The sequence below is a fragment of the Dama dama genome, chromosome 11, assembly GCF_033118175.1.
Source record: "Dama dama isolate Ldn47 chromosome 11, ASM3311817v1, whole genome shotgun sequence".
Taxonomy (NCBI): Eukaryota; Metazoa; Chordata; class Mammalia; order Artiodactyla; family Cervidae; genus Dama; species Dama dama.
In genome coordinates, this window is record NC_083691.1 from 81,938,881 (window position 1) to 81,964,994 (window position 26,114).

At 38.7% G+C, this 26,114-nt stretch overlaps 1 protein-coding gene across 1 annotated transcript in view; it reads left to right on the plus strand.

The window, feature by feature from the left end:
• The first annotated feature begins 542 nt into the window (after positions 1-542).
• Positions 543-26,114, plus strand: part of CDKL4 (cyclin dependent kinase like 4) — a 53,404-nt gene continuing 27,832 nt past the window's right edge. Inside the window, exons 1-4 of the mRNA XM_061155551.1 lie at positions 543-616; positions 13,734-13,838; positions 14,184-14,407; positions 17,629-17,750. Of these exons, the coding sequence (XP_061011534.1) occupies positions 14,240-14,407; positions 17,629-17,750 (290 nt within the window). The 5' untranslated portion in view covers positions 543-616; positions 13,734-13,838; positions 14,184-14,239. The remainder of the gene's footprint in view (positions 617-13,733; positions 13,839-14,183; positions 14,408-17,628; positions 17,751-26,114) is intronic.

Here is a 26,114-nt window from a genome sequence, read left to right on the forward strand (position 1 = left end):
TCTTTCACTCTGAATCAGCCCCATTTAATAGTAACAATGCTTGCTGAATTATCAAAACAGTAGCGATGGACCGCAACCAATAGATAAAGCTACTTGTTATGGAAAAGCCTTAAATCTGCTGATAAGCTATGTGGACACTAGGGCAGGACCAAAGAGGAACGATTAAAAATAGAGCATCTGGCCACCTCAAGATCTAGGCCCAGGTAGGGAAACGGCCTACTCTAACTTCAACGCTTGTATGTGCTAAATTTTAGTGCTCCTGCGGCCTGGAATAGGAGCAGTACTTCGCGTGATGGCAATGTTCTGGCAAAGTTAAAACGTTTCCCGAGCGCCTCCTTCGGGGCAGCTTAAAAAGGGTTCCGGGAGGAGAAACCTGCTGCGTCCGCACTCTGCTGTTAGGGGCTGGCCCACAGGCGACCCACCGAGATGCTGAACCCAGGCCGCGGGGCTCCCTGCGGCGGACGCCGGGGGAACCCGCTCCGGAAGCCGCCCTGCCCCGCTTGGCCTGAGCGTCCGGTTGCCCGGGAGACGCCGCGCCGCCGGCGCACAGCGCCCAGCGCCGGAGTCGCTGCGCCGGGGCCGCTAGAGGCTGCGTCGCCGTCGCCCCGTCCGAGCCGTAAGTGCGGCGGTCGGGAGGCCGGAGCGGTGCCGGGGGCGATGGAGAGAGAACGGGGTCTGGGTGGAGGCTCCCGGAGAAGGGGAGCGGGGCAGCCTTCCCGATTGGGCTCCTCGGAGGGACAGGCAGGGATTGGCGAGGGGCCAGAGGTGACGGGCGGGCCAGCCGACTGCACGACCCAGCCGGCGCGGCAGCGGAGCGGCTGTGCCTGGGGAGATCGGCCCCTGGCGTGGCCGGGAAGCTGGACCGTCGTTAAATGTCTGGTCCAGACTCGTTTAGAAGCTTGGAAATCGAGTGGACTATGCCAGACTTTCAGATCTGTTATGTGTTCACATGAAATGTGAGGCTTTTAAACAAAGTTCGTTTCTTGGATTATGTGAATGATGTGGTCTTTGGTTTTCTGGGGTGCTGTTAGTTAATCCTGTTGTACTGTCTTGAAGACAGATTTTTAAACGGGTGTGTGTACTTTTGAAGTTCTGCGATTTGGTATGATGTTTATAAGACAGATGGAGAATGGTTTTATAGCCCATTTTTCTGGTCAGTTTTATTAAATATAAATACATGTTTGTTGCATTGGAAACAATAACAGCGTAGCGGACTGTGACTTTTAGCCTGTAGAATCTGTAACTTGTCTGTCCTGGTCTTGAAAGGATCTCCTTACTCCCCTATTCGTAATGCCATGATTTACATGTTTCCAATAAACTTTTAGATTAGGAAATTAGTATGTTTTTTCACCCCATTTCCTCTCCTTTTCTTAGTTTTGTTTTCCTTTTTTCAGTATTTTCTTTAAAGGCTGGCTTGAACCCTCGTGACCTGCCTTGTGGTACAATCATGGAAAATAATCTGCCTCCAAGTGTTTTCTCAGGTTGTATTTGCATCTTTTTGCGAATCCTCAAGACTGAGGAAGTTAAATAGAACATTTTCAAAGAATTTAATGATCTGCTCAAGTATCTACCTGTTTGTCTCATATTCACCAGCCGGCCCGAGTCTATACCTGTTTTTGCCTTTGTACACAGAACTTCATTAACTTTAATAGTCAAACATTTGGTACCTTAGCCAAGAAGTACATAGGTTCAGATCGAAGGTGACTAATGACTGAAAAATATTCTCTGTCAGTTGCTTCTATTCACTGCAAATAACTGTCTCACTGTTTAATATTGATTTCCTGCCCAGGTACTATCTTAACAACCAATATGTATTACTGCTTTTGTTTAAAGCAGAAAGGCACATATTTAGTGGAAAGGTTAGCAAATAAAATTACCATATGACTGCAACAGACAGGTTGAGCACCTACTGTGTGCCAGACAATGCACAGAGTACCTCAAGTCTAGTAAATAATGTGTAAAGGAGTGGGGAAGTTGTTAACTCAGGATGTGTGGAGAGAAAGGGCTTGCCTTTGGGGATCAGGGAAATGATAAGTAGAAAAGACATTTGAGTTGAACTGCAGAAGATGAAAGGGTTTGGGGAGTCAAACCTTCCAGGCAGCGGTTAGTGTAAGACTTAGACTTGACAGTGTTTGGGGAAAAATCTGAGAAGCCCTGGGGAGAAGGTACATTGGGACCAGTGTTGAAAGGACTGTAAATGTCATACTACAGTTTGAACTTTATTCTGTGACAGTAGAAGCCATAGCCATTTTTGAGAAAGGACGATATCTGATTATATTGATGTTTGAGAAAGATGTTTTGCTGTCATTGAACTAGATAGGCATAAAAAAAGTGAGTTGACACTATAGTCCCCCAGTATATAGGTTTCTAAAATAGCTCTATTTTGATATAATAATTTCAAACCTGAAAGCATAGTACAATAAACTCCTATACATTTATATCCTTTAAGTGTTTACATTTTGCTCTATTTTTTATTGCTTTCTTTCTGTGTGTGTGTGTATATATATGCATATTAATTTTTCTGTACTGTTTGAGAGTACAATGTAGACATCATATCCCTTTAAACAGTTCAATGTATCTTTCCTAAGAACTGGGACATTATCTTATATAACCTCAGTAAAGATTACCAAAATCAGGAAATCTGATAGCTGACCCACAATCAATATTTTGGTTTCACCAGATATCCCAGGATGATTCTTTATAGTTACATTTTTCCTCATTCCAGAACCAAATTCCAGATCACACGTCACATTTCATTTTTTGCTTCTCTTCATTCTCCTTCACTCTGGAACAGTACTTTGACCTTTGCCTGTCATGACCTTGATATTTTAAGAACACAAGCCAGTTATTTGTAGAATGGTCTTCAGTTTGTCTTTGTCTACTGTTCCCTCATAATTGTATTCAGGTTTCCATTTTTTGGCATAAGTATCACAGAGGAGATCCTGTGTCCTCAGTGGCTCATATGACTCTCCTAGAAATTTCATGTAAATGGAATCCTGTGTGTTCCTTGTGTGTGTGGCTTTTCTCACATGGCATTGTTTTCTTTTTTTTTTTTAATGTTTAACACATTATAGCATGTATCAGTACTTTGTTCCTTTCTATTTTGTTTTTAATTTTTATTGTAATGTAATTGATTTACAGTATTGTGTTCGTTTCTTTGTTCTTTTTTATTACTGGTATTTTGAATTGAATGAAATGAATGGTATTTCATTGCATGGATACTCATTCATCAATTGATGGGCATTGGTTTGCTTTCAGTTTAGGACTCCTATGAGTAATGATACTATAAATATTTTGGAAATTCGCTGGTGGTTCAGTGGTTAGGAATTAGTGCTTTCACTGCCGGGACCAGGTCCATCCCTGGACCCAGCCACGAGGCACATCCTTTTAATTTCTTTTACTTGACTTATTGCACTGATGAGAACTTTCAAAACAATGTTAAGTAGTGGTGGTGAAAGCAGACATCTTTTTCTCAGTCTTAGGAGAGAAAGATTAAGCATGATGCTAACTGTAGGTTTTTCACAGATGTCCTGTAGGGAATTCCCTTCTAATACAGTTTGTTGAGATTTTTATTGTGAATGGATGTTGGACTTTTGTCATACCTACTGAGATGCTCACATCCTTTGTTTGTCACATTAATATGATGTTTTACATTACTAATTTTCAGATATTAAAGTAACTTTACATTCCTGAGATAAATCCTTTGTTGTCATGGCATACATCCATCTTATATGTTTCTACTAATTTTGTTGAGGATTCTTCTATCTATGAGAATAATGATGTATAGTTTTCTTATGATTTCTTTTTCTGACTTTGTATCAAGGTTAATTTTGGTCTTACAGAAGCAGCTAGGAAATGTTCTTTCCTCAATATTTTAGAACAATTTGTTAAGAGTTGATATTAATTCTTCTCAATGTTTGGTAGAGTTCATCTATGAAGCCAGCTGAGCCTGGACTTTTCTTTGTAGGTAGATTTTTAATTACCAATTCAGTGTCTGTTTTTTAAGGATGTAATCAGATTTTCTATTTTTCCTTGAGTTAGTTTGATATTTTGTCTTTTTAGGCATTTGGTCAACCAAGGTGTCTAATGTGGTTGCCTAAAGTTGTTCCTAATATTCTCTTTTAATCTTCTTCTGTAGGGTGGTTCTGATTTTGGTAATTTTTCTTTGTTTTTTTTTTAGTCCATCTAGGTAAAAGTCCATTAATTTTATTGATCTTTTTAAAGAGCCAGCTTTTTGTTTTATTGATTTTTTTGTGATTGTTTTTCTGATGAAGAGTTGGTCAGTGAGCATGTTGCTATTCCCTTGTATGTGAATCATTTTCTGTCACTGTTTTTGAGATGATCTCTTCATCTTTGGTTTCCAGAAGTTTGATTGTGATTTATCTAAGTGTGGATCTCTTCATGTTTATCCTACTTGGGGATTTATCAAGCTTCTTGAATCTGTAGTTAGTGTTTTCCATTACCTTTAGAAAGGTTTTGGCCGTTATTTCTTCAAATGTAATTTTCTACCCCTTTGTCTCACTCTCTTTCTGAGAAATCTCATTACCTGTATATTGGTACTGTTGATTTTTGTTCCAGAGGTGTCTTGAGACTCTGTTCATCTTAAGGCTTTTGTCCCTCTTTCCAACTGGTCATTTTTTATTAACCTGTTATTAGATTTACTGCTTCTGTCTTCTGCCATCTCAAATCTGCTACTGAATCCATCTGGTGAATTTTTCATTTTAATTATATCTTTTGACCCTAAAATTCCCATTTGGTTCTTTTTTATGCTTTTCATTCTTCTGTGGAGATTCCCTGTTTATCTGAGTCATTGTTGTCATATTCTCCTTTCATTATTTAAATTACTTGAACATATTTATAATAGCTGATTTTGAAGTCTTTGTCAGCAAAATCCACCCACTCAGGATTATTTTATTGACTTTTTCCCTGAGTATAGGTCACAGTTTCCCTTTTCTTAGCACGCTGCATAATTTTTTTTTTTATTGAAAACTAGACATTTTAGATAAATATTATCCAGAAATTCTGGGTTCTGATTTTCTCCCCTGGGTTTTTGTTGTTTTTTTAAATGGGTGGATTTTTGTTTTTGCATTCTGCCCGTATTCCAGAGTCCATCTCCCAGATTTGTGGCTGCTAATGTTTCTACTCAGTGTGTTAGTTTTTTAGCCTGGCTTTCTAGAAGTCACCACTGTCTTGCAGAACTTAGTGGTCACCAATAATTTGGGCAGTGCTGGTACTCAAACATCTCTAGCCATAAGTCTTTCACCTCTTCTAGGAGATCAGTATGTGGGTTGGAGAGAGGGATTCAAAATTCAATCAATCCTCCAACCTACCAAGCTTTAACTTTTTTTTAAGACCTTCTTCGATCTTCCCTGTGCATGCTGATAGTTTCCAAGTTAGCCTGAGATGTGTGGAAAGCTAATCTAGCCCCTCTATGGTTCTCTCATTTTTTAGAATCTTCCCATAAATTCCTGGCCCGCATGGGAACCGAATTTTCAGGCTTCAAAAACTGTTTTCATCTCCCATTTGTTTCGTATCAGTTCATCTCTCCCATCAATTCGTATCAAATCAGAATTTCCCTGACATTGTTGTCACAGGTGTTCATCATCTGAGGTATAGCAAAGTCATCCCCTCGGGAGCAAGGCTGCTGGCTCCTGGCCAGTCCACACTGGCCTTATTACTGCCCTCATTGAACTGGGGGGTGGGGGTAAGAGGAGGAAATGATGGACGCCTCAGACGAGAAGCCATAGACCCCCACTGTTCTTAAGTAGACTTCTAGCAGCTTATCGTAAATAAATACTTCCCCATTTGCTTTTTGCTTTTACTCAGTTTCCAGATCCTTAAAATTGTTGTATTTTTGTTTTTGTTTCTTGGACAATTTTGCTTAGTCTTATACTCGTGTTTTCGGAAGAAAATTTGCCAATCTCTTTACCCCACCATAGTCAAAGTCTGACCTCTTGTGCTTTTCTGTGGGATTTAAAAAAAAACAAAAAAGCTTCCTCTATTTCCTATACTTAAACCAGTCTAGATTCTCAGTCCCTAATTGGACAAATTTTGGTAAACTCTGTCTTTTGAAGAAATTATCCATTTCATCCAAGTTTTCACACTCATTTGCATAAATGCCTACAAAGTAGTCTCATGATCTTTTAAAACTTCTTCTGTTTTGATGGTTATTCCCTCTTATGATTTCTTATTTTGCATATTGTTGTTTCTCCTTTTTTCCTTCATTAAATTAGGTAATGACTTGTCTATTTTAAATTTTTCAAGGAATCAGGATTTAGGTTTATTAATTAGATCTACTGTTTTTTGTTCTCTGATTTATTAATTTCTTTTTTTTTATTTATTAATTTCTATTTCAGTTTATTAATTTGTTTCCCCTTTTGTGCTTTACTTTGGCTCATTTTGTATTTCCTTTTCTATATTTTAAGTTTTTGAACTTAATTTGTTGATTTTTAGCCTTTTATCTTTTTTCTGTATGTTTGTTTTGATCTCTGGCTTTTCTTCTCTTTACTGCTTTATGACAGGGTACTTCAACCGTGTTATTATTTTAGATCAGATAGTTGTTTATCATGGGGGTCTGTCCTGCACCTTGAGGAATGTTTAGCAGCATTCCTGATCTCTGCATACTCATAAAAATATGTCTTTAAATGTATCTACCACTACTTTAAATGTATCTTCTAGATTTTGATATGTTGTATTTCATAATCTTTTTTAAAAAATTTTATTAGTTTAGTTTGTGTTTCCCTCTTTACCCAAGAGGTATTTAATAGAGGTCTTTTTCATTTCTAGGTAGAAGATCTTTTTTTATTTTATGTTTTTAAATTTTGTTCCAATTTCTTGTTTGATATTTTATGACCAGAATGTTATTTATAATATTTCTACTTTTGAGATTTCCTGATGCTTTCTTTGTGACTTAATATAATGACTGATGCTGAAGCTGAAGATCCAATACTTTGGCCACCTGATGAGAAGAGCCAACTCATTGGAAAATAACCTGATGCTGGGAAAGATTGAGGGCAGGAGAATGGGGCGACAGAGGATGAGATGGTTGGATGGTATCATTGACTCAATGGACATGAGTTTGAGCAAGCTCTGGGAGATAGTGAAGGACAGGGAAGCCTGGGTGTGCTGCTGTCCATGGTGTCGCAAAGAGTCAGACACGCCTGAGCAACTGAACAAAAACAACAGTTTTTGTGACTATTCCCTGTGTGCTTGATAAGAAGGTCTATTCCATATTATCAGAGTATAAAATTCAACTTATATCTCTCCTCTAGGCTCACTTTACTGGTTACGTTGTTTGGATCTTCTGCATAGATACATATTTTTTGTTTACTTGCCTTGTCTTTTACTGAGTGATGTATTTAAGTCTGTCATCATTAATTTGTTTCTATACATGTCTCCTTGCATGCCCTAGAGTTTCTGCTTTACAACAGTAATTGCTGTGTTATTTGAGACTATTATAGCTACATTATGAATTTTTGCTCTTAGCATTAAAAACTGCTCACTTTTGTCATATATAATACTTTTTTTAGCTTTAATTTCTTTGTCTGATACCAAGATTACAAATTCCTTTCCTATTTTTTCCATTTGTCCAGTATACTTTTGCCTGTCTTTTCATTTTTAACCTTTCTGAATGACTTTATTTTAGGTTTGTCTCTTGCATATAGCTTATAACTGAATCTTGTTTTGTGAACCATACTGAAAATTTTTCTCATTTAGTAAACGACTTAAGCCCATTCAAATTTATTGATACAACTTATTTTTGTTTTCTATTCTGCCATATTGTTTTCAGTTCAGTTCAGTTCAGTTCAGTCGCTCAGTCGTGTCCAACTCTTTGCGACCCCATGAATTGCAGCACGTCAGGCCTCACTGTCCATCACCAACTCCCGGAGTCTACCCAAACCCATGTCCATCGAGTCGGTGGTGCCATCCAGACATCTCATCCTCTGTCGTCCCCTTCTCCTCCTGCCCCCAATCCTTCCCAGCATCAGGGTATTTTCCGATGAGTCAGCTCTTCGCATGAGGTGGCCAGAGTATTGGAGTTTCAGTTTCAGCATCAGTCCTTCCAATGAACACCCAGGACTGATCTCCTTTAGGATGGACTGGTTGGATCTCCTTGCAGTCCAAGGGACTCTCAAGAGTCTTCTCCAACACCACCGTTCAAAAGCATCAGTTCTTTGGTGCTCAGCTTTCTTCACCGTCCAACTCTCACATCCATACATATATTGTTTTATGTTATAATGTGCAGAATGTAAAATTCTCTGTTTCTCTATGTATTGTGTTAGATTTTTTTTTTCCAATTTCTTTTGGTATTTTGGAAAGCTTATATTTTTGTTTCAGTAGTTACCTTTAGACTAATGCTTTTTTTTTTTTTTTTTTTTTTTGGCGAAGCTGCACAGTTTGTAGGATTTTAGCTCCCTGACAGGAAGTGAAACCGCAGTAAAAGCACCAAGTCCTAACCACCAGACTGCCAGAGAATTCCCTAGACTAATACTTTTTTAAAAAAAAACTTCTCATAGTCCTTGTTTTCTTATTTAACCTTTTGTTCTCTGATTTGTCAAGTTTTTTTTATAATTTTATTTATTTATTTTTTATGTATTTATTTTTGGCTGTGCTGGGTCTTTGTTACTGTGTGGGCTTTTCTCTAGTTGTGGCAAGAGGGGGCTACTCTTCATTGCAGCGCGTGGACTTCTCCCTGCAGTGGTTTTTCTCACTGCAGAGTATGGGCTCTAGGGCGTGAGGGTAGCAGTAGTTGCAGCTCATGGGCTTAGGAGTTGTGGTTCCTGGACTCTGGAGCACAGGCTCTATAGCTGTGGCATACGGGCTTAGCTGCTCCACGGCATGTGGGACCTTCCCAGACCAGGGATCAGACTTGTGTCTCCTACACTGGCAGGCGAATTCTTTACCACCAAGTCCCTAGGGAAGCCCCCAGTTGTTTTTTTTGTTTTGTTTTTTCTTCATATATTTTTTTTATTCCTACCTGTTCAGTTATCCATGAACTTATTCTGCTTCCCTTTTCCCCCATTCTTTTAACAAATTTTTAGCTGCATTACTTCCTACATTATCAAAACTTGTAACATCTACAAGTTGTTTTACTTATATATTATTCTTCCACTTTTGTACCTCCCTTTCTTTCAGTCTTTGAATCCTTTAAATGTATATGAAGTCTTTGAATACACTGAATACATTAAATGTTCACTATAAATCCTTTCGCTGACGTTTTCCCAGTCACCTCTTGGTTGGGTGAAAGTTATCCTCTCAGATTTTTTGAGAAGAGCTCATGAATATAACATTACTGGAATTCTTGCTTGTTTTACACTGCTTATCTATTACCTTGAAGGTCAGCTTGGCCGAGTTGAAATCCTTGGTTTTCACTTTCTTCCCTTGAATTTCTTCAGAATGCTGCTACATTCTCACTTTGTGCTGTATGTTGCTCTTGATAAGTTTGATGTCCCTCTAATTCTCTTACACTGAAGTTATTTAGTCTTTATGACTGGAGGCTATGAGAATATTTTATCTTAATAGTTTTATTCAAATATGTCTCTGAGTTGGTTGTTTTGAATTAGTTAGCCAATTACCTGATGGGCCCTTTCAGTATGTACATTCAGATCTTATTTCCAGAAGTTTTTCTTGGTTTATAATTCAAATATTGGTTCTATTCCATTATCTTGTTTTCTTTCTTAAGGAACTCTGGTTATACTTTTGTTGTATCTTCTTTGTCTATGTTCCATTCCAGCTGCTGTCTCTCTAATCTCTCTTCCTTCTCTTCCCCTCATTTTTAGCCTCTTAACTGCTAGTCTGCCTTTCTTTAATTCCCCTTCTTAAATTTTTATTTCTGTTCTCCCGTTGGCATCTTGTTATTTAGTCTGTATTTCTGAGATCATTTTTCTTTCTCTTCTGTCTCTTTCCTGAGTTAAATCAACTATCATTTTATTTTTTTTATCAACATTGTTTGTGTGTTAGTCACTCAGTCGTGTCTGACTCTTTGCAACTCATGGACTGTAGCTGACCAGACTCCTCTGTCCATGGAATTCTCAAGACAAGAATATTGGAGTGGGTAGCCATTCCCTTCTCAGGGGATCTCTCCATCCCAGGGATCGAACCCAGGTCTCCCACATAGCAAGCAAGTTCTTCACTGCTGAGCAATCTAAAGTGGTTCTTTCTATCTCCAAATCATTGTTAAAGGAAATTTAAATCAGATATTGTGTTAGTTTTCTTCTGCTTCATGGTTAGGTTTTTTGGAAAGTTCTTTTGTTTTTTTATTTTTTCAGTTGCACTGCTCTGCTTCAAAGACCTCAATTCCCCAACCAGGGGTTGAACCCAGGCCACATCAGTGAAAGCTCTGAATCCTAACCACTGGACGGCCAGGGAATGCCCTCAACCTATTTTTTATTCCTTTATCACTCTTCCAGCGGAGAAGGAAATGGGAACCCACTCCAGTATTCTTGCCTGGAAAATCCCATGGACCGAGGAGCCTGGCAGGCAATATAGCCCATGGGTCACCAAGAGTCAGACACAGCTTAAGCAACTTAGCATGCACTATTCCAGGGAACTCCCTGGAATGATTTTTATCAGCTGAGATGTTTTCTTCTCATTTCTGTTCTCTTCTACTAATAACTTTGTGTGGAGATTCCTTTTTTCTGTTGTATTTCTTGGGCAGGTTTAGGCTTACAGTAATTGGCAGCCATCCTCTTTCAAGGAAGCCCGCCATGTCACTGTGTGAAGCGCAGTGTCTCCAATGGACTGCGCTTTCTTTTCTCAGTGGTGGAGGAAGGCTGACATATCCTTCCAGTTTAGAGTTCCCTTTTGTCTTGCAGAATTGCAAATTTATCCTCTTGTTTCTTTTTCCCTTCACTTACCTAGTCTCCAACAAAGACTGAATAAGTCTCTCCCTTTCCTGTTACCCCTCTCTTCCCCAAGAGTAGGACATGTTGACTGAGGCCTCCTGGATACCCTTGTACTTTTAAGTCTCGTCCCTGTAGTGAATGCTCAGATCTGCCAGGACACTCCCAGTACTTTTTGCACTTGTAATGTGTTTTTCTCTTCTGAGGAGTGATGCCAAGTCTATCTTAGGCCCTTCTTTTACTCTTCTCTCTTCTTTATAGTTTTTCCAGAACTTACACCACTCCCGTCTTTGCTCTCTGCAAGGGCTTAAAAGAGCAGCTCAAGAGGTATCTCTTCCAGAATTGGGTGTTCACCTTTCTATTTAAGTTTGGACTCCTCTCTGTCCTTATAATGGTGAGGGTATTGGATTTATGTGGTTTTTTTGCTTTGGTTGACTCTGTAGCTTTGTGAAAGGTACATGAGAGAGATTCCATTTAAGCTGTTGCCCCTCTCCTTGGCTGCCTTAGTTTTCACTATGCATATCTTGACAAGCCATTTAGGAACCGTGTGGAGCAGGTTTGGGAACTTTGGGTAAGGGTAGAGGATTAGAAAGAAGACATTTGATTTAGAATGTATTGATTTTGAGATGTTTCTGTCCATTCATGTAAAGATGTTCATCAAACAGTGAGATATCTGATCTGAACGTCATGTCAGAGATAGGAATTATCGCTTCTATAAACTTTGGTGGAGTCCTGGCAAGCTGGAATTAGAGCCATAAATTCCTTTGTGGAATACCTGCCTTGTTCTAACTCCTACCTATGTACTCAGATTCATCTCCTATGAACATATAAGGGCTTTGGAAAACAGATAATATGGGGATGTTACTCAGTTCAGTTCAGTCGCTCAGTTGTGTCCGACTCTTTGCGACCCCATGGACTGCAGCCTGCCAGGCCTCCCTGTCCAACACCAGCTCCCGGAGCTTACTCAAACTCACGTCCATCAAGTCAGTGATGTTACTAGTAAAGTACTATTGTCTGGTGCTTTATATTATCATATTCAGCAGTTTGAGTGATATAACAGAGATCTAGATATTATTCTGAGCAATCAGTCTTTGCTGCTGAACCTGTTGAAAGAAAAGGAAAATCACAGATCAGTAGATCAGATCACCTCCTTGATGGAAACAAAATAACACATAGACTAAAACTTCATAATTTTTTTTGTCATATTCAAAATTTCCCTCAGTAACCATAATGCTCATTAAGTGGGTTAAATTCATAAATCTTCAACGTTCTATGCCAATAACTTTCTAAAGCAACTGCCATTTCTCCTGTCCTCTTCCCAATCACCCTTTACTTGGCTGGTGATGGTAGTTTAGTTGCTAAGTCATGTCTGACTCTTGCGACCTCATGGACTGTAGCCCACCAGGCTTCTCTGTCCATGGAATTCTCCAGGAAAGAATTTTGGACTGGGTTGCCATTTTATTCTCCAGGGGAATCTTCCGACTCAGGGATCGAACCCATGTCTCCTGCATTGCAGGCAGATTCTTTACTACTGAATTACCAGGGAAGCCTTTTACTTGGCTACAGAAAGACAGATGTATGCATGCTTATACCTAAATGCCTTAAAGATAATAATATCTATTTAAAAATTTTTTCATATTTGTTTTATTGATTATTTATTTATTTGGCTGTGCTCAGTTGCAGCACGTGGAATCTTCGATCTCTGTTGAAGCATGCGGGATTTTTTTTAGTTGCAGCATGCAGGATCTTTAGTTGTGGCATGCAAACTCTTAGTTGCAGCATGTGGAATCTAGTTCCCTGAACAAGGATTGAACCCAGGCTCCCTGCATTGGGAGCGTGAAATCTTAGCTACTGGACCACCAGGGAAGTCTCAATAATACCTGTATTTAAATACAGTGTAATTAACAGAGTTTTCAGACTGTAACCTGTGATGGATTTTCCATGTGTTACTTGAGTGTGTGCTTTTCTTCCTTTTATAAGAGAAAATAAAATCAAAAACAACAACAAAGAAATGGCATTTGTAAAAGCGCAAATTTTTAAAAGGTAGTACTCTTTTACTTCTTAAATACTTTTCCCAGTTGTGTATTTTTGTGGTTGCAAGCAAGAGTAGATGATTTCTTTCTCCACTGAGATATCTTTAGATGGAAAAGACAATAATAGTGAAGTAAAAAAAAAAAGTTTTAAGAATTTTTTTAAGTGATTGGCTCTTTCACTTGACATTTTATTAATCTGAATACCTGGATAAAATGGTTCTTCAAATCGTGCATTCTTTTGAATTCACCAAGAGGCAGTGTAGTGTTGTGATTCAAATTGGGGTCTCTGGATGCCTACTGCCTAAGTCCTCATTCCATGCTACCTTTACTGTGCCTACTTTCTCGTCTGTATAATTGAATAAAAATAACACATACTTCATAAAAATTTGTGCAGATGATATGTAATTTGCATGGAACAATGTTATTTAATTGCTAACTATTACTGTGAGATTATATCAAGATTCTGGGGTGGGATTTTTGAGACTATTTAAAATTTGTGTATCTTTAGTATTTATTTATTATTATTTTATTTATTTATTATGTATGTATTTAATTATGTTGGCTTCATGTGTGACTTAACGTGTCAACCAGTTAGCACAAAATTGATGGATGTATGATGCAAGACAGAAAAATCAAAGCTAGTATTTTCATAGAAGTTCGTATGGATATGAAAGCATTCATGAAGAGTTACAGCTGCCTTAATTTTTGTGCTTTTTTATTATTTTCCTTAGGATCTACGAATTTAAGGATCCATTCCTTCATATATAGCAACGCTAGGGGCAAAAGATGATACTCTAGAAAGATTTTGTTGTTTTTAATGGCCACTTTGTTCAGCAGCCTTCTCTCTTCTCTCCACCAGGTGGCAGTCGAGCACTTTGTATCCATACCATGTCCTGGTCCCACCCTTTCTAGTCTGCGGTATTGACCTGGAATAGGACCAGAGAGATAAACACCGTACACCAGAGTATGCAGTGTTCCTTCAGCTGGGTTTTACAGCATCATATTTTAAACATTTTATTGAGGATAATGACCACAAGAGATTGGATAAGATTCCTTCCCACAAATTCTTTTAGTTCAACTGAAGTACCTACAAAATCGTGATGAGAAACATATGTGTAATCTTTGCAGTAGCTGGAATAACTACATAGGACTTAACTGAATTAACAAAACAATCTCCAGATATTTTTTAGTGTATTTAAGGTTAAATGGAAATAAACCTTTGGCATCCAAGGCAAATTAGTTTTAGCTGGTAAACTGTGAGAGCCCTGTCCTTGGTAAAGTGGTTAAACCAAACCATCTTATTTTCCAGGTGCAACACTGAGCTGCAAGTCAATCAGTATAGAAATTTAAATCACTTCAACACCAATGGAGAAGTATGAAAAATTAGCTAAGATTGGGGAGGGATCTTATGGGGTTGTATTCAAATGCAGAAACAAAATCTCGGGACAAGTGGTAGCTATTAAAAAATTTGTGGAATCCGAAGATGATCCTGTCGTTAAGAAAATAGCTCTAAGAGAAATACGCATGTTAAAGGTAGGTTAACTTCCTCTATACATCTATAATATACATCTATACATCTATAATATCATACATCCATAATATCACAGTACTGGACCAAACAGATATGCCAAAATTACAAAGAATTTTTAAGTGATTTTTTTTTTTTTCTTTTGGACTTAAATTCCTCTGTATCAGCAACTCTGTAAATAGATCATCACTTTGGGCTTTGGCCACTCTGATATTTAAGTGATATTATGAGTACAGCTATAGATTGTTCAAATTTTGATTGTTAAAAATTCATTCTGGTTGGTAAATATTCAGTGTCCTGAGTCCCCTCATCTGCAGTGTTTATCCTCCCCTTCAGCCTTGGCCTTTCCTCCCAACCCCCACCCAAGTCCTTCTCCACATAAACCAGCAACTAAAAGGGCTTTTTGTGGTACTGTGGGACCCACGGGGCAGCGTCAGAGTGCCTATAGTCATCGATCTGGTTTGGGCCCACCTGAGCTCCACTGAGTCTTAGATACATTGACTATCACCCTCAGCTATGTATACACACTTTACACAAAGTCTTTAAGTTGCTTTTATTCTGATAGGATTTAATATGTAAGAGTCACAAGTTCTCTATGCAAATTTTTTCTTATTAAAAATCTTACAAGTTTAGAGCCGTAAGAGAACTTAGAGATGCTTCTCATGCGACACCCTAATTTTATAGGGGAGGAAACTGAGGCAAAGGGCAGTGCAGCAGAATCCCGAGGACCTTGTCGGAATGCAGATTCTGAGTCCAGGTCTGGGGTCAGCCTGACATTCTGTGTTTCTAACAAACTCCCTGATGGCATAGATGCTGCTCATCTGCGGACCACACTTTGAGTAACAAAACTGTGATTTCCTCAGGAACACACAGCTAGCCTTTACTTTTTGGCATGTGTCACCTGTTTATAGGAAAACCCCAGAAATCCAGTTTTTAAAGGGAGATAAAACTCCCTTCCCTTTAAAAATATTTGTAGCAGGTTTCCTCAACTAAAAAGTTTTAGCATTTTGTTTAAAATATGATTTGATATGCACAGAGTTTTCAAGAGCACATCCATCATGATTTTAAAAACAGGTCCCTGTTACCTCGTGGCCAGCAGAGAGTGCTGAGCAGATGTCGCAGATGAACTGGGTGTATCCGCACCTGGCAATGGGTTGTTTTCTAATAGGAAAGCTTTTTGTGCACCCGCTCCCACCAACCCTTCAGATACAGTTAATGCTCAGGTAGCACCTCCTGGGTTATAAGTGTCCAATTTGAGGGTGCACTTGAAGGTAAAAAATAGCCAGATTCCAACTCACTTTGGTCTCCAGTGATGGCTCTCTGATGGTAAAGAATCTTCCGGCAATGCAGGAGACCCGGGTTCAATCCCTGGGTTGGGAAGATCCCCTGGAGAAGGGAATGGCTACCCACTCCAGTATTCCTGCCTGGAGAATCCCATGGACAAAGGAGCCTGGCAGGCTACCAGTCCCTGGGGTCACACAAAGTCAGACACCACTGAGCAACTATGCACGATGGCTCTCTGAAGGCGTGCCTCTCCTGTCTGGTGTGTTTCATCCACCTGCGCCCCGAAGAGATCCCTTCCGTGATAAACCTACCTTACTTTCCTCACATACTCCTGCTATTTAGATTTCCTTTGATTTCCTCCTCCTAACTACCTGGTTTTCTTTACATAAGTCACTGTTTTCTGATCTAAGTTCATTTGATTTGCAAAGAGGATATAAATTGCCAGTCTACTCAAAGATAGAGCTGAAAGCCTTGCCAGCACATCCAACTGCGGTATCTCTGCATCCCTGACTCTTGAGAGAGACTGTTTGGCTCCCAGTCTGCAGTTTTTGCCTCAGCATGAAGCATCTGGCTTACCTGTGTGGCCTGTTCCCTCCACTGTTTGCCTTCCTGCTCTTTTAGGTGGTACAGGAAACAAGTTGATGTGGTGCTCTGGGTGTGTAGTTAATGTGTAATGCATTCCCTTTCCCCACAGTCTTGAGCAGTAGGCACATAGTCACAGGGTGATACTTTTTGTTCTGGGTTTTTTTTTTTTTTTTTTTTGGTTGGTTGATTTTTTTTTTTTTTTTTTATCAAGCCATGCTTACAGATAAGAGAGTATACTGTACAAGTTGCCGTACTTTGAGCCTCTCTACTGGGCCTGCAAAATATTTGTTGAGTTTCTACGACATACAAAATACTGCGTATCTTTCTGAGTAAATGGTGTCTAGAGTTTGGAAAGTTAATTTGTCTACTGTAGGGGGAAAACAACAGGAAGATGACTCAAAAGTAGGAGTGATCAGATGTCCTGGTTTATAGCTTCTGTCCCTGTGTTCAGTGTGGTTAGCATCCCTTTTTGTCTGGCTAGCATTTTCTTTCAAAAGTGTACTGGTTCATGTGTGAAATTACACAGTCACCTTACCTACAGGCAGAGTGACCACATGTGCCGATTTGCCTGGGACAGTCCTGGTTTACACTCATTACCCTGGTTGGATGACAAATTATGTAGTTACTTTAGTGATATTATCTTACTTAATCGGGGTTTTTCCTTTGATTTGCGACATTGTGAAATGCTTGTGAAAGGCAGCCTTGTGAAATGCTTCAGTCTGGGAATTGAATTTAACTCATTAAACATCTCAGAGTAAGACAGAACAAGAAAATCAAAGAAGAGAGCTGAAACTGTGATAGATTTAGACACAGACTAACCGTAGGGATTCCTAGAATATGCAGTTATTTCAGATTCGAGGGTTGAGATCTAGTCTTTCTGAGCACCAGCACTGAAATCCAGGCTGGATTTAAATGCAGTTGTTTACATTAAATCTATGACAGTATATAAGCTAAATGGGTATTGATGATTTTTATAGTCTTTTACTCAATAATTCCATTACCATTCTATATTCAGATCATCTTACAACTTGTATATTTAGAAACTTCCACTTAATTCATAAAGCATTTTTAATTTTAGTGCTTATATTTTAAGTTGTACTTTGCTATCTTCAGAGAGATTCAAGCAGCTTAGTTACCCTTTACTATGGGGTATGTTAGATAAATTCTTTCTTCCAACTTTGAGATTCTTTGGTACTTACTAAGAGTAGTTTCTCTTTTGAGTAACTGTAATAATTTCTCGGCAAGAAGTGCAAAGAGAATGATTAGCAAAGCCTGTGGCTCTTTAGATTGTAAGGGGTCTGGGAGAAACTGTTACAAGAAATGAATCACCAACCTTTGTATTTCAATTCCTTTGCAGCAATTAAAACATCCAAATCTTGTGAACCTCATTGAAGTGTTCAGGAGAAAAAGGAAAATGCATTTAGTCTTTGAATACTGTGATCACACACTTTTAAATGAGCTGGAAAGAAACCCAAATGGGTAAGTAATCTAGAACACTGAAGTTCTGCTGGCTGGTTCCCAGTTTCATTGTATGTGGGATTCAGGTCAGTTCAATTCAGTGACTCAGTCGTGTCCGACTCTTTGTGACCTCATGTACTGCAGCACGCCAGGCTTCCCTGTGCATCACCAACTCCCGGAGCTTACTCAAACTCATGTCCATTGAGTCAGTGATGCCATCCATCTCATCCTCCGTCATCCCCTTCTCCTCCCTCCCTCAATCTTTCCCAGCATCAGGGTCTTTTCAAATGAGTCAGTTCTTCACATCAGGTGGCCAAGATATTGGAGTTTCAGCTTCAGCATCAGTCCTTCCAATGAATATTCAGGACTGATTTCCTTTAGGATTGTCTGGTTGGATCTCTTGCAGTCCAAGGGACTCTCAAGAGTCTTCTCCAACACCACAGTTCAAACGTATCAATTCTTTGGCGCTCAGCTTTCTTTATAGCCCAACTCTCACATCCATACATGACTACTAGAAAAACCATAGCTTTGACTAGGCAGACCTTTGTTGGTGAAGTAATGTCTCTGCTTTTTAATATGTTGTCTAGGTTGGTCATAGCTTTTCTTCCAAGGAGCAAGTGTCTTTTAATTTCATGGCTGTAGTCACCATCTGCAGTGATTTTGGAGCCCAAAAAAATAAAGTCAGCCACTGTTTCCATTGTTCCCCCATCTATTTGCCATGAAGTGATGGGACCAGATGCCATGATCTTAGTTTTTTGAATGTTGAATTTTAAGCTGGGTTTTTCACTCTTCTGTTTCACCCTCATCAATAGCCTCTTTAGTTCCTCTCCGCTTTCTGCCATAGGGGTGGTGTCATCTGCATATCTGAGGTTATTGATATTTCTCCCAGCAATCTTGATTCCAGGTTGAGCTTTATCCAGCCCATCGTTTTGCATGTTGTCCTCTGCATTTAAGTTAAATAAGCAGGGTGACAATATACAGTCTTGACGTACTCCTTTCCTAATTTTGAACCAGTCTGTTGTTCCATGTCCAGTTCTAGCTGTTGCTTCCTGACCTGCATACAGATTTCTCAGGAGGCAGGTCAGGTGGTCAGGTATTCCCATCTCTTGAAGAATTTTCCACAGTTTATTGTGATCCACACAGTCAAAGGCTTTGGCATAGTCAATAAAGCAGAAGTAGATGTTTTTCTGGAACTCTTCTGCTTTTTCAGTGATCCAAGGGATGTTGGCAATTTCTGGTTCCTCTGCCTTTTCTAAATCCAGCTTGAATGTCTGGAAGTTCACAGTTCACATACTGTTGAAGCCTGGCTTGGAGAACTTTGAGCATTACTTTACTAGCGTCTGAGATGAGTGCAGTTGTGTGGTAGTTTGAGCAATTTTTGGCATTGCCTTTCTTTGAGATTGGAATGAAAACTGACCTTTTCCAGTCCTGTGGCCTCTGCTGAGTTTTCCAAATTTGCTGGCATATTGAGTGCAGAACTTTCACAGCATCATCTTTTAGGATTTGAAATAGCTCAACTGGAATTCCATCACCTCCACTAGCTTTGTTCATAGTGATGCTTCCTAAGGCCCACTTGACTTTGCATTCCAGGATGTCTGGCTCAAGGTGAGTGATCACACCATTGTGATTATCTGGGTCATTAAGACCTTTTTTGTACAGTTCTTCTGTGTATTCTTGCCACCTCTTCTTAATATCTTCTGCTTCTGTTAGGTCCATACCATTTCTGTCCTTTATTGAGCCCATCTTTGCATGAAATGTTCCCTTGGTGTCTCTTAATTTTTTTGAAGAGATCGCTAGTCTTTCTCATTCTATTATTTTCCTCTATTTCTTTGCACTGATCACTGAGGAAGTCTTTTTTATTGCTATTCTTTGGCACTCTGCATTCATATGGGTATATCTTTCCTTTTCCCCTTTGCCTTTTGCTTCTCTTCTTTTCTCAATTATTTGTAAGGCCTCCTCAGACAACCATTTTGCCTTTTTCCATTTCTTTTTCTTGGGGATGGTCTTGATCCCTGTCTCCTGTACAATGTCACAAACCTCCATCCATAGTTCTTCAGGCGCTCTATCAGCTCTAATCTCTTGAATCTATTTGTCACTTCCACTATATAATCATAAGAGATTTGATGTAGGTTATATCTGAATGGTCTAGTGGTTTTCCCTACTTTTTTCAATTTAAGTCTGAATTTGGCAATAAGGAATTCATGATCTGAGCCACAGTAAGCTCCTGGTCTTGTTTTTGCTGACTGTATAGAGCTTCTCCATCTTTGGCTGCAAAGAATATAATCAGTCTGATTTCTGTATTGACCATCTGGTGATGTCCATGTGTAGAGTCTTTTCTTGTGTTGTTGGAAGAGAGTGTTTGCTATGACTACTGCATTCTCTTGGCAAAACTCAATTAGCCTTTGCCCTGCTTCATTCCGTACCCCAAGGCCAAATTTGCCTATTACTCCAGGTAGCTCTTGACTTCCTACTTTTGCATTCCAGTCCCCTATAATGAAAAGTACATCTTTTTTGGGTGTTAGTTCTCAAAGGTCTTGTAGGTCTTCATAGAACTGTTCAACTTCAGCTTCTTCAGTATTACTGGTCGGGGCATAGGCTTGGATTACTGTGATAGTGAATGGTTTGCCTTGGAAACGAACAGAGATCATTCTGTCATTTTTGAGATTGCCTCCAAGTACTGCATTTCGGATTCTTCTGTTTACTATGATGGCTACTCCATTTCTTCTAAGGGATTCTTGCCTACAGTAGTAGATATAATGGTCATCTGAGTTAAATTCACCCATTCCGGTCCATTTTAGTTTGCTGATTCCTAAAATGTCGCTGTTTTTCACTCTTGCCATCTGTCTGACCACTTCCAGTTTGCCTTGATTCATGGACCTCACATCCCAGGTTCCTGTGCAGTACTGCTCTTTATAGAATCAGACTTTACTTCCGTCACCAGTCACACACACAACTGGGTGTTGTTTTTGCTTTGGCTCCGTCTCTTCATTCTTTCTGAAATTATTTCTCCACTGATTTACAGTAGCATATTGGGCACCTACCAGCCGGGGGAGTTCATCTTTCAGTGTCCTATCTTTTTGCTTTTTCATACTGTTCATGGGGTTCTCAAGGCAAGAATACTGAAGTGTGGGATTAACGATGGCAAATTTCAGATCTAAGCCCCCTTCTACCCAAATGCATCTGCTGGCTCCTTCTCCCAAATCTCAGGATGTGCTCAAAGGGCAAATGAATATTAACCAAAGGTAATATTAACCTAGAGTAAATATAATGTATAATATTTAATAGACAAAATACTACAAATATAAATCACAGTGTATTTCAAAGCTAAATTATATGTTGGATTGTCCGAATTCAAGGAATGAACCATAGTTCTTTCATATAATTCACTAAAGTTAAAGGAGAAAAAATACATATTTGATAAAATTTGAAAAGGCAGTTGATAAATTCAACATCTTCTCCTGGTTATTTGGGGGAGAAAAACCTTAGCAAACTAGAATTAAAATACTTTCTTTATACACACACACACACATACAGACACACAACTTCTCCAAATTAACTGCAAATTGTATATTCAATGATAAAACACTAGAGAAGCCATCATTAACGTGAGAAATAAAACATGAGAACTCTAGCCAGCATATGTACTAAGAAAAACAAATCGGATTTAAAACTTTGGAAAACAAGATAAAATTTCCATTATTTGCATGATATTATTGTAATCTAACAGAATTACCTAGAGTTACTAAAACAAATGGAATTCAGTTTATAAATAGATAGATAGACAGACTCCACTATATATATATATATTTTCACATGTATGTGTGTATATATATATGTACATATATATGTGTGTATGTACAGCACTCTAAATTCTGTACACAAAAAGTAATGGCTTTTGTATCAATCAGTACTTTAGAAAATCTAATGGAAAAGGATCCCATTCAAATGTCAACAACAAAAATGTTTAGAAATAAAGATACAAAAGAAATGTTAAAACTCTGCCTAAAAACAATTACAAAACTGAGATACATAAAGGATTTTATTTAAGTGAACATATATTTCTGGATGAAAGTATTCACTATTATGTTTTGGCTTCCTTCCTGATTTATTTATTGCATAAAAACTTAATCAGAATGCCAATGGTTTTTTTTCTTTTCCTGTTTTAAATTTATTTATTTTTTAACTGAAGGATAATTGCTTTACAGAATTTTGTTATTTTCTGTCAAACCTCAACCTGAGTCAGCCATCGGTTTTTGTTTTTAATTTGAGAAAGTTCAACTAAACCAAGAAATTTTTTAAAAGAAGAAATGCAACTTCAACTGCCAAATAATGCCATATTAGTTTTAGAGAGCCCCTTTGACAAAAAAGTATGTAAACAAAACTAAAAAAGAAGTGGCAAATTGGGTAAATCTTTGCCAGATGAAGAATTAATATCATTTCATACCTACATATGTAGATTTTGCTAATCAAATTTATAAAAAGGTTAACACCCAATTAAAACATATATTCATTCAGAAAAATTGAGTGAACTCCTACTGTTGTTCTCAGCTGGCTGCTAAGGGTTTCTTAGTGAACAGAATATGTGAAAAAAGCTGCCTAATGTGAAAAAGCAAATCGTAAAATAAAAAGGGGAAAATGACCAATATGCCTATAAAAACATGTTTATCCTTGCTATTAAAGATAGAAATTTAAATTTTAAAATAAGGTATACCACTTTTCACATATCAAATTGGCAAATATTTTTCAAAAATCAATGTACCCAGTATTGTTAAAGTCAAATCCAGCACTCCCATTCACAGCTAGAGAATGTAATTAGGAGGGCCATTTGCTATATACATGAAAATCTTTTAAAAGGTTTTCTTCTGCTAAGAAATTCCATTTAGAAAAATTTATGGTAAGAAAATAATCAAACAGGTACAAAATTTATACATAAAAATGGTCAACACATCATTATGTACAAAAAAAAGAAGTAGGGGACTAATCTAATTTTCCCATAGTAAAGATGTGGTTAAATGCAGTTTGATATATCCATACAGTGTGACCGTATGTGTTAAGCACGTTAAAAAGCAATCTGTAGAATAGTTAATGTCCTGGAGAAATGTTCATGAAATGGTATGTGAAAAAATGAGGCTGAAAAGTAGAATGTTCAGTGTAATTAAAAATTGTTTTGAATTATCACAATATTTTAGTGAATACATGTATTTTACTTTTTGTTCTTGTTCACTGGCTCAGTCGTGTCCGACTCTTTGCAACCCCATGGACTGCAGCACGCCAGGCTTCCCTGTCCTTCACTACCTCCCAGAGTTTGCTCAAACTCGTGTCCATTGAGTCAATGATGCCATCCAACCATCTCATCCTCTGTTTCCCCCTTCTTCTCCTGCCCTCAATCTTTCCCAGCATCAGGATCTTTTCCAATGAATTGGTTCTTCACATCAGGTGGCTAACATTGGAGCTTCAGCTTTAGCATCAGTCCTTCTAATGTGTATTCAGGGTTAATGTCCTTTGGGATTGACTGATTTGATCTCTTTGCTGTCCAAGGGACTCTCAAAAGTCTTCTTCAGCACCACAATTCAGAAAGATCGATTCTCTGGCACTCAGCCTTCTTTATGGTCCAAATCTCACATCCATACATGACTACTGGAAAAATATAGTATTGATTATATGGACCTTTGTCAGCAAAGTGATGTCTCTGCTTTTGAATACACTGTCTAGGTTTGTCAAGCTTTTCTTGCAAGGAGGAAGCGTCTTTTAATTTCATGACTGCAGTCACTGTTCACAGTGATTCTGGAGCCCAAGAAAATAAAATGTGTCACTGTTTCCATTTTTTCCCCATCTATTTGCCATGAAGTGATGGGACCAGATGCCATGATCTTAGTTTTTTGAATGTTGAGTTTTAAGCTGGGTTTTTCACTCTTCTGTTTCACCCTCATCAAGAGCCTCTTTAGTTCCTCTTCACTTTTTGCCATTAGGGTGGTGTCATTTGCATATCTGAGGTTACTGATATTTCTCCCAGCAATCTTGATTCCAGGTTAAGCTTTATCCAGTCCATCATTTTGCATGTTGTCCTCTGCATATAAGTTAAATAAGCAGGGTGACAATATACAGCCTTGACGTACTCTTCCCAATTTTGAACCAGTCTGTTGTTCCATGTCCAGTTCTAGCTGTTGCTTCCTGACCTGCATACAGATTTCTCAGGCGGCAGATAAGGTGGTCAGGTATTCCCATCTCTTGAAGAATTTTCCACAGTTTGTTGTGATCCATACAGTCAAAGGCTTTAGTGTAGTTCATAAAGCAGAAGTAGATGTTTTTCTGGAATTCCCTTGCTTTTTCTATGATCTAGTAGATGTTGGCAATTTCTGGTTCCTCTGCCTTTTCTAAATCCAGCTGGTACATCTGGAAGTTCTTGGTTTATGTACTGTTGAAGCCTAACTTGAGGTATATTTTAGCATTATATATTGCTAGCATGGTTAATGAGTTCAGTTGTGCGGTAGTTTGAACATTCTTTGGCATTGCCCTTCTTTGGGATTAGGAAGAAAACTGACCTTTTCCAGTCCTGGGCCACTGCTGAGTTTTCCAAAATTGCTGGCATACTGAGTGCAGCCCTTTCACAGCGTCATCTTTTAGGATTTGGAATAGCTCAACTGCAATTCCATCACCTCCACTAGCTTTGTTCGTCATAATGCTTCTTAAGGCCCACTTGACTTCACTCCAGGATATCTGGCTCCAGGTGAATGACCACACCATCATGATTATCTGGGTCATTAAGACCTTTTTTGTGTAGTCCTTCTGTGTATTCTTACCACCTCTTCTCAATATCTTCTGCTTCTGTTAGGTCCGTACCATTTCTGTCCATTATTGTGCCCATCTTTGCATGAATTGTTCCCTTGGTATCTCTAATTTCCTAATTTTACCTTTAAAATAGAAATTAATTTGAGAGACTTGCCTGGTGGTCCTGTGGTTAAGACCCTCTGCTTCCAGTGCAGAGGGTGTGGGTTCCATCCCTGGTTGGGGAACTAAGATCCCACATGCCTTCAAGGCATGACCAAAAAAAAATTTTTCTTAATAATTTAAAAAACAGTTAAAGGAATGAATTAATTCATATTTCAACTTTATTTTGAGCTAAATAGGGTTTTGTATGTTGGCTTTAGAGGACAGATTTGTTGTTTAATTTAAATATAAGTTAATTTATAAATTAATATACATTTTCATAAAGTTAGACATGGTTGCTTAACATCATGCATTGTTCAAGGCCCTGAAAATAAAACCTATAATACATTCAGTCCATGTACCGGTTTAATTGAACTGAACATCTCTTTCTTCCTTCTGTGAAAGGAAGGAAGTCTGCTGCCTGTAGGACTTAGCTTATGCTATTCCTTTTGACTTAGTCCTCTTTCCCTATCTGTATCGTAATCTCTAAAATGTGAAATCCTAGATATTCTGACTATCTCTGAGATTCCTGTATCTGAATGGTATTGCTTCCCTCCTTTGAATATCCGTGAAATTTTGTCTTCATCCCTGTTATGGTACTTGGCACTTAGTACCTTACAGGTTTTTAAGCGCATCCTCTCTCCCCTTTGAGTGCAGAACTCAAAACGAATTCATCCTAATAGCCTCCTTAGTGTGCAGCATGCTTTGATTCATTCATTCACTTCAGAAATATTTTACTGAACACTTCTGCTGGTGCAGAGGCTAGAAAAATATAATGGCACAATCCTGTGCTCAAGAAGCTTAAAATCTAAGGAAGAAACCGATACTCAAAGTAGCCATTTCAAATGACAGTGAAGGTTGAGTTACCAACAGTGCTTTGGATACATGAGAAGAACAGCTCCAGCATCTGTTGGTCCCAGAGAATCGGGGAAGTTTCTGCACAGAAGGATGCATTTGGGCTGAAGAACTGGCCAGGTGGGCGATCTTGGTGGAATGCACAGATAGAAGAAAAAACAAGGCATATTTGAGTAACTCATTTGTCCTGTATGTATTTAGCAACCACGAGGATCTCTGAACTACCCTGCTTTCCTTTGGAAAGTGTATTTGGTGTATTTAGTGTGAGGAGGGCATGGTAACCCACTCCAGTATTCTTGCCTGGAGAGTCCCCATGGACAGAGGAGCCTGGTGGGCCTCAGGTTACAGGGTTGCAAAGAATCAGACACCACTGGGCGACTAAGCGCAGCAGAGTGGTTTTACTGGTGTATTTAGCAGCACCAGTGTATGTGGTGTGCCTTGGGTCAGCCCTAAGGCTTGGATCTACATGAAGGAATGCAAACAGGAACAATGCAGGACACACCACTGTTTCTATGAAATACTGGCTACTTCCAGATAACTATGATTAATTTAAAATATTTGTCTGCTTTCACTCCCTTCCCAGAATCTACAACAGTCAAAAGA